General features: G+C 41.3%; 1 protein-coding gene across 1 annotated transcript in view; it reads right to left on the reverse strand.

The window, feature by feature from the left end:
- PLA2R1 (phospholipase A2 receptor 1) overlaps positions 1-12947 on the reverse strand; it is a 103894-nt gene that overhangs the window by 74050 nt on the left and 16897 nt on the right. Inside the window, exons 3-4 of the mRNA XM_006196204.4 lie at positions 10828-11001; positions 243-416 (exon numbers count right to left, since the gene is read on the reverse strand). Coding sequence (XP_006196266.3) covers positions 243-416; positions 10828-11001 — 348 coding nt within the window. The remainder of the gene's footprint in view (positions 1-242; positions 417-10827; positions 11002-12947) is intronic.

The following is a 12947-nucleotide window of genomic DNA, read 5'->3' on the forward strand; positions in this document are numbered from 1 at the left end:
TCTCCTGAGTCCCTTGCCGTGGCCTTGACTTCTCCAAGGGAGAGAAAATAAGAGGTGCCAAGTGGAATGGCTCAGAGTTCAGGTCAAAATTCTGGGTGTGAGTTTGGACCATGTTAATAAAATAAAAATATTTTCCAAGGGACTTACTTTCACCAGAATGTCTCTTTGCATGTATGGACGTAATTGTAAACAACGGTCATTTTAATTGTATCAACATCAATGTGCATCATCCACCTACTTACTCCTTATGAAATTTTCTTCAGTCTCATCTGCAATACTTAATAATGCACCTCCTTGCAGCTGGCATGAAGAGTGTGCCTCACTCCAGGAGAGGGATGAAAGCAGGTTGAATTGGTAGCAAATGTGTGAGTTGAGATCCTTCTCCCAGACAGCATCACAACCCACCTTGGTAGATGCTAGAAACAAAATCCATTAAAACATTAACTATAAATCTTATTTTTATCTATACAGCAATATATTTCTAAGATGGAAGTTGAATGAAATTATTCCAACTTACAACTTTTAAAACTTCAGTGCCCTTATCTATTCTTGGTTAAGTCTTTATGATGAAATCTGCATTGTTATCCCATTGGCATTTTATGTTTAAACTCTTTCAAGATTTAAGGAAAATTGAAGAAATTATCAACAAAGAAGCTCTAATTCTTTCTGGGAAAATAATAGAAGCCACTTTTAAGAGAAGGAAATATAATTGAAGCATTTGTGAAAATTTAATCTGAGTTCTTTAAAAAGCAGTCAGTTAGAACTTCACACTAAAAGCTGAGTGAATTGAAATCTTTATTTGAGATAGATGCAAATATCGTTACAAAATGCTTTCCCCCAAAATACCAAAATGCTAGGTGGACTAAAAGGTTACAGTAGATATATGAGTCTATAATGAACTGAAGTTTTCAAATAAACATTGAGAACAGGAACACTGATACTTAGTTTAACAAAGTTCTTTCAACCAAAAGGAGAAGCACAATCCACTTGCAAAACATTGGCCAAGGACCGCACAGTTTACTTAAAAGTAAATTTAATGAAGTATGAAATGTGGATGTGAAATCTGAAGTTTATTGAAATAACAGAAAATAAAGACCTAGGATGGGTATTTTTGCTGAAATTTAAATCAAACGCCACAGTGAATTAAGCCATAATAATTACCTGAAATCAAACTCAGCCAAAGAATTTCAGAATGTAGAAAATGTGGACCATGCTGCAGCATGAGTGTAACTGATGGTCAGATAATCTGTTAAAATCTAGAAACAGCCTTTCCCAAAGTGCGATCCACAAAGTATCACGGCTTCACGAGATCCCCAAGAAAAGCTGGGGCATAATGCACGTGTAGCCTCCTCTGGGAAAATTATGATGTAACTAGCATGTTTAAGACCCTAAGAAGTTCTATAGTAAAGAAACAGCTGAATTTTAACTCAGTATCCTTCAAACTTATTTGACAATGAACTCTTTTTCGTTTGTTTTCTCTTCCCTGCAGTACTTAGTTAATGGCTCCCTTGGGGGTGGGGGTAGTTTGTTTTCACGTCTGGTGGCAACATGTCTTCCCCAGAATTGAGTTAGTTAAGGAGACATTAATAAACCTAGACATGTAAATCTAAGGTTGTCTACAGTTTCCTGACTGACACACGTATTTAGAGAAGGATCCAAGATGGAGGGAGGTCAGAAGACAAGGCTATCACCAAGTAAAACTGAAGGGAAAGAAGAGAAAGGAAGGAGGAGGACTTGGTTTTTGTTTGTTTGTTTATTTGTTTACTGGGTAGCTTAAACAACATTATTTCTCACAATTCTGAAGGCTGGGAAAGTCCAAAATTCAAGGGCTAGCAGATTTAGTGTCTATTAAGAAGGAAGGACATTTTCAGTAATCATCTTGCCCTGGTGGCTGAAATTTCCCCATTGAGTCTGAGTTCTTAGAGACTGTCTTCAGTTAAAATGCAAGGCCATCCATAAGATGGTCAAGACACTACACATTATCAGACATCAGTTCAATCTTGTTTATCCCATATGACAGCTAGGGCCATGAGAGAGGAGCAGGGAAGTCTTTACAATTTCTGTGTGCATAAAAGTCGCTTCACTAGCTTCTAAAAAAAAAAAGCAGAATACTTGTTCTGAATCTTACAGTCTCTGAATTAGTAAATCTGGGATGGGATTCAGAAACCTGCATTTTAAACATATTCCTGACTATAAGGCAGTTGGTCCACAAAGCAAACACTGGGGAACACTGGCTTAAAAGAAAACATTCCAAGCACTTTCCAAGCAGAGCAGGTATGAGTAGCCTTTGGCTACTAGAAGACAGTAGGATCAAAAGGGGCAATGGAGGAGAATGTCAGAAAGGGAGATCTGGGTATTGGGTACCTGCCTCTCACCTACTGCCTTGGGGAAAGAGTCAATGATAAGTCCTAATTACAAGCCTCCAGGCTACAGCCACATCATAATAAGAAAAGGTCTGGAGGACACTTCAATTGATCTCATTCCCATTTTTGCCAAGAGTTGGTCCTGCCCTTTCAACAGGACATGGACTGAGCTAAGTAAACACAGCCTTTTGCAGTAAACTGCCTGGATTCTATACAGTAAGCGGTTAAGGTGAGAGGCTTGCGGGTGATCCTGCCTCTGCTGCAAGGTACTTTTTGTTAGATTTCCCTTGGCTTTGTATCATCTGTGCCGATTCTTAAGCGTAATCAAAAGGAAAACTTCCAGTCAAATGCTTGCAACAAGGGCTTATACCTTATACTCTTCTAACAGGGCAGTTCATTTATCATTGAAACTTGGTTTCAGCTAAAATATAGGAACGTGTACTTCTGTGCAGTTAGACACAAATCCTCTCTCTGCTTCTTTAGATGGGCTGCTTGTCACTTCATGTGTCTTATTTGAAGATTGTGTGGTGGAAAATGGGATGAAAGTGCCACCTTGGGCCTGGGCACTGTGATGTGCTCTCTTGATCTCTCTTCAGGACCGAAGGCTTTACTTCCCCAGCTGTCAGCACGCAGCTCTTAAAGTTAAGCCTTCTTCAAGTATTGCCTTGACTGAAGAGGCTGTTTCCCCAATGTCACTCTCCCTTCTAAAGGCAACCTGCAAGCCATGACTAGTCAATGCAGAGCTATAGAGAGCTCCTTGTGCATCAGTCAGGGGGTGGCCGATCCTGCATCACGATCCTCTGCAGTCCTGCTCTTTTCTCTTCCTTTCCATGCTTATTGAACCTGAGGCCATTCCCCAAGAGACCTCTTGTGTGTCGTCTTGGCCTTGGAGACAGCTGTGGGGGAACCCACCTGCCTCAGGCTGCACCTTGGCCTGAGGCACTGGCATGTATTTACTCCTAGTCCTCTTGCTTCTTCATATTTAATCTCTCTTTCCAAGCCACTGCAAATGCAAGGTTAAAGGCTGGTGTCTCAGGTACATTTACTTTTCTTTCAAATTAAAAAAATTCAAATCTAAGGGCTACCATCATATTATTATATTTCCTTTGGTTGTCTTTATATTATCTTTTCTGTCACTAAATTATGAGCTCCTTGAAGGAAGCAACTGTGCCATATATTCCTCTGTACCTCTTATTATTTGGTGAAAGATTGCCAAAATCTTTTGCATGATGCTATAAATAGGTGATTTTTCCCTTTCAAAATACACCTCTCTTCTAATGAACTGAAGTATATTCATGTCAACACTGATTTTATTATAGATATGGCTGAGATGCAGCCATTTCTCCTTCTCTGTTAACGTGGCTTGTTTGTACCCTAAGGATACAGCCTTGCCATTGTCCCAGGTGTACTCTTTCCTCCCACTTTAAGAAATGGTTGAATTCTTAAAAAAGAAAAATTCTGTAAGCATCTGTGTACAGGTTTTCATGTAGGCTTGTTTTCATATATTCACATGTATTGATCTCATATCCTATGAATGAGTCTATTCGTTGTAGTAGTTTTTTAGCGGATTCCTTAGAATTTTATATATGTAAGATCATATCACCTGCAACTAGAGATAGTTTTACTTCCCCTTTCTCATCTGGATGACTTTTACTTAATTTTCTTGCCTACTTGCCCTGCCTAGATCCGCTAGCACAGTGTTGGACAGAAGTGGTGAGAGTGGACATTCTATCTTACTCCTGATTTTAGGGGGAAAGTATCCGGTCTTTCACCATTAAGTATGTCCTTTATCAGGTGGAGGCAATTCCCTTCTGATCCTAGTCTGTTTGTTTGTTTGTTTTTCATGAAGGGATGTTACGTTTTGTCAAAAAATTTTTTCTGCATCTATTGAGATAATCATGTGGTTTTTCTCTTTTAACCTATTGATATGGGTATTGCATTAGCTGATTCTCAGATTTTTAAGCCCCTCTTGCATTCCTGGGCTAGGTTCCAGCTGGTTGTGGTTACAGTTCTGTACATGCTATTGGATTCTGCTTGCTGGTGTTCTGTTGAGGATTTTTGCATCTATATTCATAAGAGATTTGGTCTGTAGTTTTCTTTTCTTGTGATGTCTTTGGTTTCAGTACCAGAGTAATGCTGGCCTCACAAGATGAATTGGGAAGTGTTCCTTCCTTCCTCTTCTATTTTTCCATTTATCCTCTCTCTTTCTTTCTTTCTTTCTTTCTTTCTTTCTTTCTTTCTTTCTTTCTTTCTTTCTTTCTTTCCTTCTTATTTTTAATTGAAGTATAGTCAATTACAATGTGTCAATTTCTGGTATACAGCACAATGTCCCAGTCATGCATATACATACATATATTTGTTTTCATATTTTTTTCATTAAATGTTATTACAAGATATTGAGCATAGTTCCCTGTGCTATACAAAAGAAACGTTTATTTTTTTAATCTACTTTTATATATAGTGGCTTTCATTTGTAAATATCAAACTCCAAAATTTATCCCCTCCCACCCCCTTTCCCTGGTAACCATTAGATTGTCTACTAAGTCTGAGAGTCTGTTTCTATTTTGTACATGAGTTCATACTGTCCTTTTTTTTTCTTTTTCTTTTTTACATGATTCTACATGAATGATATCATATGGTATTTTTCTTTCCCTTTCTGGCTTACTTCACTTAGAATGATGATCTCCAGGTCCATCCATGTTGCTGCGAATAGCATTATTTTATTCATTTTTATGGCAGTCCATTTACTCTTTAACCCACTCAGTCTGGCAACTAGAATCTATCTTGTCAAGGCCATCAGTGACCCCCATGTGGCCAGATCCAGCAAACAGTTTCAGACCTGTCAGATCAGGCCCTGGAGCAGCATCTGGCAAACTGAGCTCTCTGTCCTTGCTGACGAGCTCTTTTCTTGACTTCACATGCTTGGCTACCCTTCCCCCTTTATGGCTGCCCCTTTTCAGTCTCCTCGGTTGGTTCATTCTTCTCTATTCAAACTAAATATGAGGGCTTAAGACTGGGCCCTGAGTCCTCTTCCTTTCTGTTCCACCCATGCTCTGGACTATCCAACCCAGTCCCATAAATCCCTTTCCTATAACTCTCAAATATATAGACCTTTACATCCAACTGCCTGGTCCACATCTCTGCATGACTCACTCACACATCCCGTGTCCCCATTTGAGAGCTTGATTTTCTCTTCCAAGTCTGTATCTCCGCTAACTTGTTTGTGCATATCAGAAATCTGGGGGCTTAATTAACACCTCACTTTCTCCCTTATCTTCTAAGTCCGTCCTCACAGTGAGGAGTCCAGCTCCTGGTTTAAAATCTCTAGTGATTTTCTAGGCCTGACCAGAGGCAATTACAAAGGCTGCATGGCAGGCTTCAGGGGAGTATCCGCCCTCCCCACAGCTGACTTGGTGCATAGTCTGTGTACTGCAGTCTCTAAAGGAAACTGCAGGTAAGGACTCAGGCAGCTCTGGTCCATCAAGCTCTTTACATATCGACCTTCCTAGCCCTGGCACCTTCATCCCTAGGTCTCTTTACCTGAGGCCTTGGTCCTCCCCTGGTGTCTCTCTATGGGGTTGAAGGCGGGGGAGGGGAACCTTGAAGGCGCTTTTCCCCTCTGACTCAGTACACAGTGTTTTTCCACTCCTGTCTCTTCCCTCTCACCCTATGTTCTACCCTACAGTCCATAAAACCAAAGAGCACTCAGGGTTCCCTCAACAGCCTGTGCTCACCCCCGGACCCTTGACTGGTACACTACACCACAGGAAAAACGAAACGGGGGAGTCAGTGCTTCCTCCTTTTTTAGGCTCTTGCTTATACCATCACAGTAAGTGATTAAGGGTTCAACTCTTTCATCTTGGTTTGTTACTTTAATTGGCTACTCAGACATCTGACAGCTCAGCTCTCTCTGTCCAGCTCAGCTGAGTTCCTGCACCATGTGCTGTTCAGTCTATCTCCAAATTAGATCATCAGCACATCCGTCCATGTCTCTCCAGCCCCGCTGCTGCCACCTGACCCAAGTCATCACTATCCCTGGCCCAGGCTATTGCTGGATCCTTATCCTGGCCTCCAGGATTTCCCTCTCTCTCCCATGGAGGACATTTGCCATAAAGAAGCCAGATTAGGCCTTAAAAAATGTTTAAATTATTATCGCTCCCCTGCTTAAGACCTTTTGATGGCTTTCATTTATTGTTAGAATTAGGTAAATCCTCTAGGACACCCTCAATTATCTTACCATGAGTTGGCCTCTGCCTACCTTCCCAGAGTGTCTTGCTCCTTTCTCCCCTATTCGCTGTACTCTTGCCTGCTTGTCTTTCCCTGGTCAAAGCCCTCAGACATTTGGCCAGTGGCACGAGGCGGGAGTAACAGAGTGAGGTGGGGGTGGGGAGTGGGGGGCAGTTGACCTGGATGGGTGGGAGTCATTTATCATGGATGGACGTTATTTGGAATTGTCAGTGCATGTGCTTGGTAAATTAAAAGCAGACTGACCTTTAGTTGGTTTTATATTACTCTTTAGTTCTACTCAAACAATATGCTCGCTTTATTGCCTAGACCCAGTGCTGACCACTCCCCAGCTCTCCCTTCCCCTTGTTGCTCCGTCACTGCTGAGCCATGCACTTCAGGTAGGATGTCTCATCCCCCGCTTCCATCTTGATAACTCCTACTCATTTCTCAAGCTACAGTTTCCTCAGAAAAACCTTTCCTGACTCCTTGACTTCCTTGCTAAACTTAAATTTGATTTCTCCTTATAACACTGTTTTTGCTTTTTTAAAGTAGCACCTATCAAAAATTGTAACTGTAAATTAATTTGAGTGTTGTACTTGAATGTGAGCTTCCTTAGGGCAGGCACCATGACATTCATCTTTCACTTTTGTGGTTATAATCCCCGTGGCCAGCAGAGCACTTGCTTCCTAGTAAGAGTTCAGCACATATTTGTGAAAAGGAATGAATGACTGGTTTGTGGAAAGGGAGGTCAGACATGCATCATCACAGAAGTCAAGAAGAGATAGTGCTCTGAGGAATGTAAACAAGGTGAAGAGGCATAGACAATTCTTTTGAGAAGTCTGTCTATGGCAGAGAATGAAAAAGACAGATGTTTTCAGGAGGCAGAAGTGGGGATGAAGGAGTTGTATTATTTTTAAGATGTTAAGACTTGAGCAGGTTTAACTGCTAAGGAGGTGAATCCACCGTACATCTGTATTGGAGTGGAAGTGTGCTTTGGAATCACCTGGAAGGCTGGTTAAAATACGATTGCAGGGGCTGCACTGCTAGAATGTCTGGTATTGGTGTCTGGGGTGTGCATTTCTAGCAAGTTTGCAGGGAATGCTGATGCTGATGAAACAGGGACCACACTTTGAGAACCACTGAGATAAGGTTGGAGAAGGGCAGAGGGGAGGCTCCAGAGTCCAGGTGGGGAGATGTGCCCAGGGTTGGAGGAGGGCCACACTGTACAGGATGGAGAGGAAAAGATGGGTGCAGACTCAAGTCAGGCTTATAGGTTTGGGAGCAGGAAGTTTTTAAACGTGCCCTGTTTTCTTTATGGAGAAGGAATTGAGGCCATCTCTTGAGAGAAGGGAAGGAGATGTTGGCCAGGGTTAGAAGTCAGGGGAGAGAAGAGAGGTTTGCCTGGCCCCTATAGGAAGTGAGAGAGCAGTATGACAAGAGAGATGGAGTAATATTGCTGACCAAGCCGAGGTTGGCAGTCTTACATCTGTTTTGATACCAATCTGCTCTGTTATATCATTCAAGTCACTGATACAAATTGTATCAGCTGAATGAAGTTTCGGGGCAAATCAGATTGTTCCAGAGGTTGGTATCCTAAACATATCTCAGACTAACTGAGTGTGATTCTCAAGCTGTGTAAGACACACAACCAGGACAACCCAACATGACCCCGAATTGCCTGTAAACAAACTCAGAGTGATTCCTAGACATCATCCTTATTCCCGAAGATCTATAGTGATGGATGTTTTATCACATCCCTCTTTGCTAGTGTGTTTTTGTATGTGTTTATCAGCACTAAATTTAAATTTTGCCCACTTACAATCAACGTTGGTGTTTTTAAAAAAGGCATCACTCTACATTGTAATACTAAAAAATTTCTATGTAAGAAAGGTGAGATACAGATGTAGGAATCTCTGCTTTAATCCACTCCTCTTGTCCTGCCCACTTGTTGACCTCATGGAAAGAGCTATCAGCTTACACAGATTCCAGTCTCTGGTACATCGTTTTGAGTTATATTGGCCACCAGGAACCAAAAGACAAGAAAGGAAGAAAACTGGAACTGTAATTTAGCACTGTACAGATAAACATGCTCTCTGCTGGTTGTGGTAAAGGTCAGGAGAGTGGAAATCTGGCAGGTTGTCAAGCGGAGGAAGCTTCTGAACTCTAGGAAGCTGAACAAATAGATAGTCTGGGGAGGGAAAAGCCCTGGGTACCACTAAGCCCAAGCTTCCACCTGGGAAACGATAATTGGCCAAAAGTGACAGAGGATGGTGACAGTGCTCTTTGAAGAATCTTAAAGAGAATACTGTAGCTTAAAAAACACCCCTCGGTATGAGGGTCATGTGTAACATATGTTAATTTTATTAGTATTGGCTTATTTACTTTTAATAATGACATCTATTGGAAATCAAATTGGAAACAGAAGATGATGTCAAAAATGTGACATCTGACTCAAGAATCCAAGGTGTGTAGGGATTACATGCACGTACACCTACATACAGACATTCAAATTCAGAAAGAGAAGGCTGATGATCTGACAGTTAGTAAATAATGAAATATTTCCATGCTGGTTGGTGAAGGGCTGCTGTTCTGAGCTCCTCAAGTGCCTCTTGCTGCTCCCATGTCCCATCACATTACAGCAGCTAAGGGGTTAATACCAGCAATGGGCCTCCAGGACTCCTAGCCCCCACATTAAGATCTCCACTTGATTGACCAATAGCCCATATCATGTTGTTTGCTAAATGTCTTAATATCAGCCTTGTATATAGATGTATGTTGCATAGAATTACCTGCATATTATGAATTGTCTGATGAATTATCGGCCACAGGATCACCTGGGCCACTTGTCAAAAATGCAAATGCTTATTGCATCTCTGGGACAGGGTGAGGATATGCATTTTAAGCTATCCGCAGGTAATTCTAGAGCATTGTATCAAATATAGTCTGCATTTTCAGGCATAGAGCAAATCTGTCCTATATTCCATCTAGAGGTCAAGTTCTTCAGAGAGAGGGTCCTAAGTCCTAACACTATGTCTAGCTTGTCTGGTAGCGGACAATAAAGAGGCGGGACCATTGATACAGAAGCCCACGCTGAAAAGATAAGTTAGCCTTGAAGATGATGTCATGATGATAATGGTAATCCTGGCGAGGGCCAGGTACTATCATCTAATTGGATCCTCTCAGTAACCCTAATAGGTCCTATTTTCAACTCCATCTTATGGTGAAGAAACTGAGGCTCGGGATCTCATTGTTGGGAGGAAGCAGGACTCCAACCTTGGTCTTTCTGATTTCAAAGCCTATGCTCTTTCTTAGTCACTAAGTTGTACTGGCTCTTAGATTAGAAAAAAACTCTACAGGTAACTTATAAATCAGATTCTTTTGAGTTAATCTCCTTGATTTCTTTTTGTTTTGAATTTCTTTATGGCATTTTGTTAACTATGTGGAGAGAAGGTAGGCATGGAAGATGAGGAGATTATAAAATCTATATTCTCTGCCTTGCAGGAACCAAGGTGAAGGAAATTGAGTATAGAAAGTAGAAGGTATATATAAATATTCCCCAATACTTAAGAACCATTGGAAACCTTTAAGCTAAATGAAAATATAATAAAATAATAGTAACTGACAAAAAATTTAGAACATTGCAGCTATCATTGACCTTGAAAATCAAGTTAAGGAGAGAAAAAGATTTTGAGGTTATAGCTAGAAACTGAGTAATAAGAAAAGGGAATCAGGATAAGAACTCATTGTTGAGAAATGATAAGGGCAACTGTGCTTTTAAAAAGATCATCAAAGTCCAGTGGATGCCTGGACTTGACAATGGGCAAGACAAGCAGTCAGGACATGGAAAAGTTAAGGCAGCTCGCAAGAGGAAGTGGATTGGAGGAATAACTGAGCTTTATATGCATTCAGGTTTATTTTGAAGTATCCTGCCTGGAAGCTGGGATTAATGAGATCACAGAGTATTATAATTTGATTCCAGTTAAAGCATCCTTATGCACTGAACTTAATGAAGAATGTCTAATTAACATCTTTTGAACTTAAAGGAAAGAAGGAATACACATCAGAATTGTCTTTTCAAGCAAAAACAAACACAAAATCAAAATCTGGATAAATGGAATCAGAGAGCTTATTCAGACTTCAATATATCAATCTAGGTGCTTTTCTGTAGATACAAATAACTTTCTAATCATCCTTGGTTCATTACTGACATGTAGGAAAGACTAGGTTTTATACTTACTGGGATCTGGGCAAAATCCCCACTTCTCATCTCTTTCGTACCGGCTTGTTGTGGCACACCACAGGGAGTTGTCTTCCCGCCCTTCCCGAGTACACTCGTGATGCCACTGCTGGTTATACTGGAAGGGAAACATGCATGGTGTCCCATGGGCGTTACCTTTGATCGTATACAAATCTAGGAGAAAGAAAAGGACAAAGTCAGATAAGCATTATGTCAGCTTTATCTTTGAAAACTGTAATAGAGTGAATGCATTTTTTACTGACCAAAAACCTACAATGGGCAAGGTCTTCCCTTTGTCACAGTGAACGCTCAGGACCTCTGTGTCTAGAGCATGGAAAAATGCAAGGCTGAGTGCTGTGTTCAGGGGAAATGCTGATAAATGTTTGTTATTTGTATGTTTATCTCCTTGTTTATTTTCTTTGGTGCACTGCTACAGTTAGCATACATATTTGTAAATGGATGAGAAGAGAACAAATTTATTTATTATTAATTTTTAATTTAAGTAGAGTTGATATTTACAATATTGTATTAGTTTCAGGTATATGGTTTCAGATTCTTTTCCATTATAAGTTATTACAAGATAGTGAATATAGTTAGAGAAAAATATCTTCCAGTCCCCCAAAAATCAGCCATCAGCATCTGAACCTTGAGTTTCATGAGCATTTATTAATTTATTCATTCAACAGATGTCTGTTGAGCATTTAATGTGTCTAACACTGGATATATGATGTAATAGTGAACAAATGAGTAAAAGTTCCTTTTTAGATGGAGCTTCTGTTCTAGTGGGGAGAGAAAAAGAGAAAGAAAATATGCAAGTAAACATATAATTTCAGGTAGTGATAAGTACCATGAAGAAAAACAAGATAGGGGAAAACAGAATGACTGTGTGGTGTGTGTGTGTGGCGGGGTGGTGGAGGGGCATGATTTTTGATACGGTGGTCAGTGACAGCCTCTCTGAATAGGAATGGGGGGAAGTGAAGGTTCAAGTCTTTGGAAAAGAGTTGTACTGGCAAGAGGAACAGCAAGTCCGAGGGACCTGCGACAGGAGCTGTGAGGGGTGAATGGGAAGAGTGGGGAGGCCCGGGAGTGGGTGGAGTGTGAGCTCACAGAGGGCTGGCTCTGCCACATCATGGACTTCAGTCTTTACTCTGAGGGTGGTGGGAAGTCACTAGTGGGTTTTGAATGGGAAAGTCTCACAATCAGATTTCCATTTTTAAACTCATGAGGTACGAGGTTCTGCAAACAGAACATGCACGGGGCGGGGGCAACATGGATGCTGGGCTGGAGGCCCCCACAGCAGTCTAGGAGAGAGATGGCCATGCTGAGGCGCCTGCTGGCTGCTTCCTCAGAGTATTTCAATAATTGGTCATCCTTGATTTTTGGCAGGAAACAACAGAACTTTTCATGACTCAACTGAAGCTTTCTATGGTGAGGGGAATCAAGGCCACCTTCAATTAAGTCAGTAGGTCCTGGAGCGAAAAGGCTGGCCATGGGGATTCCACCCTCTCCCACAACTGGCGGGGGCTAGCCCGAGCTCACCCCACCTCACCAGCGCTAGAGGCTGGGGCTGTTTGGGAACTACTGGTATTTCAGGACACATTCTCTTGTCTCCATCCTCTGCCTTCTACTCAGTCTCCCCCTGAACGTGTTGTGAGTGTGGGTATATGGCTAAAAAGTTAACCTAAGACAAAATGTCAAGTTCTTCCTTGGAACAGTAGGTTATTCAGGTTGCTGGTTTGCAGCTCTTGCTTCATTGCAGTGAGTCCTAAAAATGGCTTGCTCTTGGCTCTGTCTCTCTTTACTCATTTCTCATAGGAGAAAGTCTTGCTTTAGATTGTAGACGCTCCTTGCTCTGCTTCTTAGAGTTCTTTAGAAAGATAAGTCCTTATTAAGGCATAGTTCTAGAGTACCATTAGGGCAGGGACCACATCTGTCTCACTGGCCTTTGTAAATAAAATGTCCGATACTGTGCCTGAGAAACAGTGCTCAATGAATGTGTGGTGGACAGTGAAGGGGTGGATGAATGAATGAAGAGAGCTACGAAACAAAGCCTGAGAAACAGGTTTGAGGTTTCAGAATCTAGAAGTTGCTTTCTTTCTTTCTTTTTTCTTTTTTTCTGT

This window comes from Vicugna pacos, chromosome 5 (assembly GCF_048564905.1).
Source record: "Vicugna pacos chromosome 5, VicPac4, whole genome shotgun sequence".
Taxonomy (NCBI): domain Eukaryota; kingdom Metazoa; phylum Chordata; class Mammalia; order Artiodactyla; family Camelidae; genus Vicugna; species Vicugna pacos.